This window comes from Austrofundulus limnaeus, unplaced genomic scaffold, assembly GCF_001266775.1.
Source record: "Austrofundulus limnaeus strain Quisiro unplaced genomic scaffold, Austrofundulus_limnaeus-1.0 Scaffold1384, whole genome shotgun sequence".
NCBI classification, from domain to species: Eukaryota; Metazoa; Chordata; class Actinopteri; order Cyprinodontiformes; family Rivulidae; genus Austrofundulus; species Austrofundulus limnaeus.
In genome coordinates, this window is record NW_013953786.1 from 1 (window position 1) to 1,116 (window position 1,116).

General features: G+C 40.6%; 1 protein-coding gene across 1 annotated transcript in view; it reads right to left on the reverse strand.

The window, feature by feature from the left end:
• Window positions 1-464: 464 nt before the first annotated feature.
• The window catches only part of LOC106535203 (GDNF family receptor alpha-2), a gene marked incomplete at both ends in the record, with an annotated part of 39,069 nt that continues 38,417 nt past the window's right edge, over window positions 465-1,116 (reverse strand). Inside the window, 1 exon segment of the mRNA XM_014032154.1 lies at window positions 465-605. Coding sequence (XP_013887608.1) covers window positions 465-605 — 141 coding nt within the window.

A 1,116-nucleotide genomic window follows, 5' to 3' on the forward strand; every position in this document is an offset into this window, starting at 1 on the left:
CGTGTGCGTGTGTGTGTGCGCGCGCGCGTGTGCGTGTGTGTTTATTTTTTCTTTTGGAAAAAAAATTATTTTCTCTTTTTTATTTTGCATTAATTCTTTTTTTTTCTTTTTTTTTAAAGCCATGTAACCTAAAAAAAGTTTTAATGATTTTTTTAAACTACACTCTACTCCTCAAACATCATCATCACCCCACCACCACTCCTCTCCGCTATCCACTTCTGTGTAATATCAGCAAATATCTTGCTGAAGAGCTAAACTTCTCTGGAAAGCAGAATCTGACATGAAACCATTAAAGTTGCATTAGCCTGAAGTTCATGGCTCAGACTGCAGTGGCATGTTAGCAAGAGTAACTACTGCAAAACACACTTTTGCTCTCATCAATATTACATGACTGCTGGAGTCCTATCAGTTGCAAATTACATTTCAGATGTATGCAGAGTAATGCACGTGTCAGGCCGGCTCACTTAGGCACGTGTTGTCGGTGAAGAGCCGCAGGAAGTTGATACATTCCTCCTCGTTGTTCCCACTGCCCTTGCAGGTGCACCACGGAGAGATGGTCCAGTTGGTGAAGCTGTTGTCGACATAGTTGGGGGTCATTTCTGTCCCTGCGAAGGTATTCACACATAAACACAATGCTCATTAGGATGGCTATAGGTCACTAATGGGGAATAATGGACTACATTCAGCGCAGCTATGTAAAATCTGCAGCCGAATATTAGTCACAGGAAAGCAGTTGCTCTGTTTGAGTTTACAGGAACAGCGCTGGAATGCTTTATTTAGATGAAAAGAGGCCATTGCGTTATAAATGTATTTTGCAAAGTAGTTGCTTTAGGAAGTGTTTGCCCTGTCTGAACACAACTCTGCAGCAACAAAACATTTTACTCTTCAAATGTCTCCCTCTCTGTGTCAATGCTTTCAGCGGGAGTCATAAAAGCATTAGCTGCACTTTGAGTAACATTTTTACAGAAAAATAAAACAAGAAAAAAATCCAGGAAGCGTTGTGGCATAATACCACTTCACACTGCATCATTTATGACAGATGGTGGTGAGGCACTGACTGATGCTGAAATATGGACACTTCAGCAACCATTAAGTAGCAGCAATATATTATATATA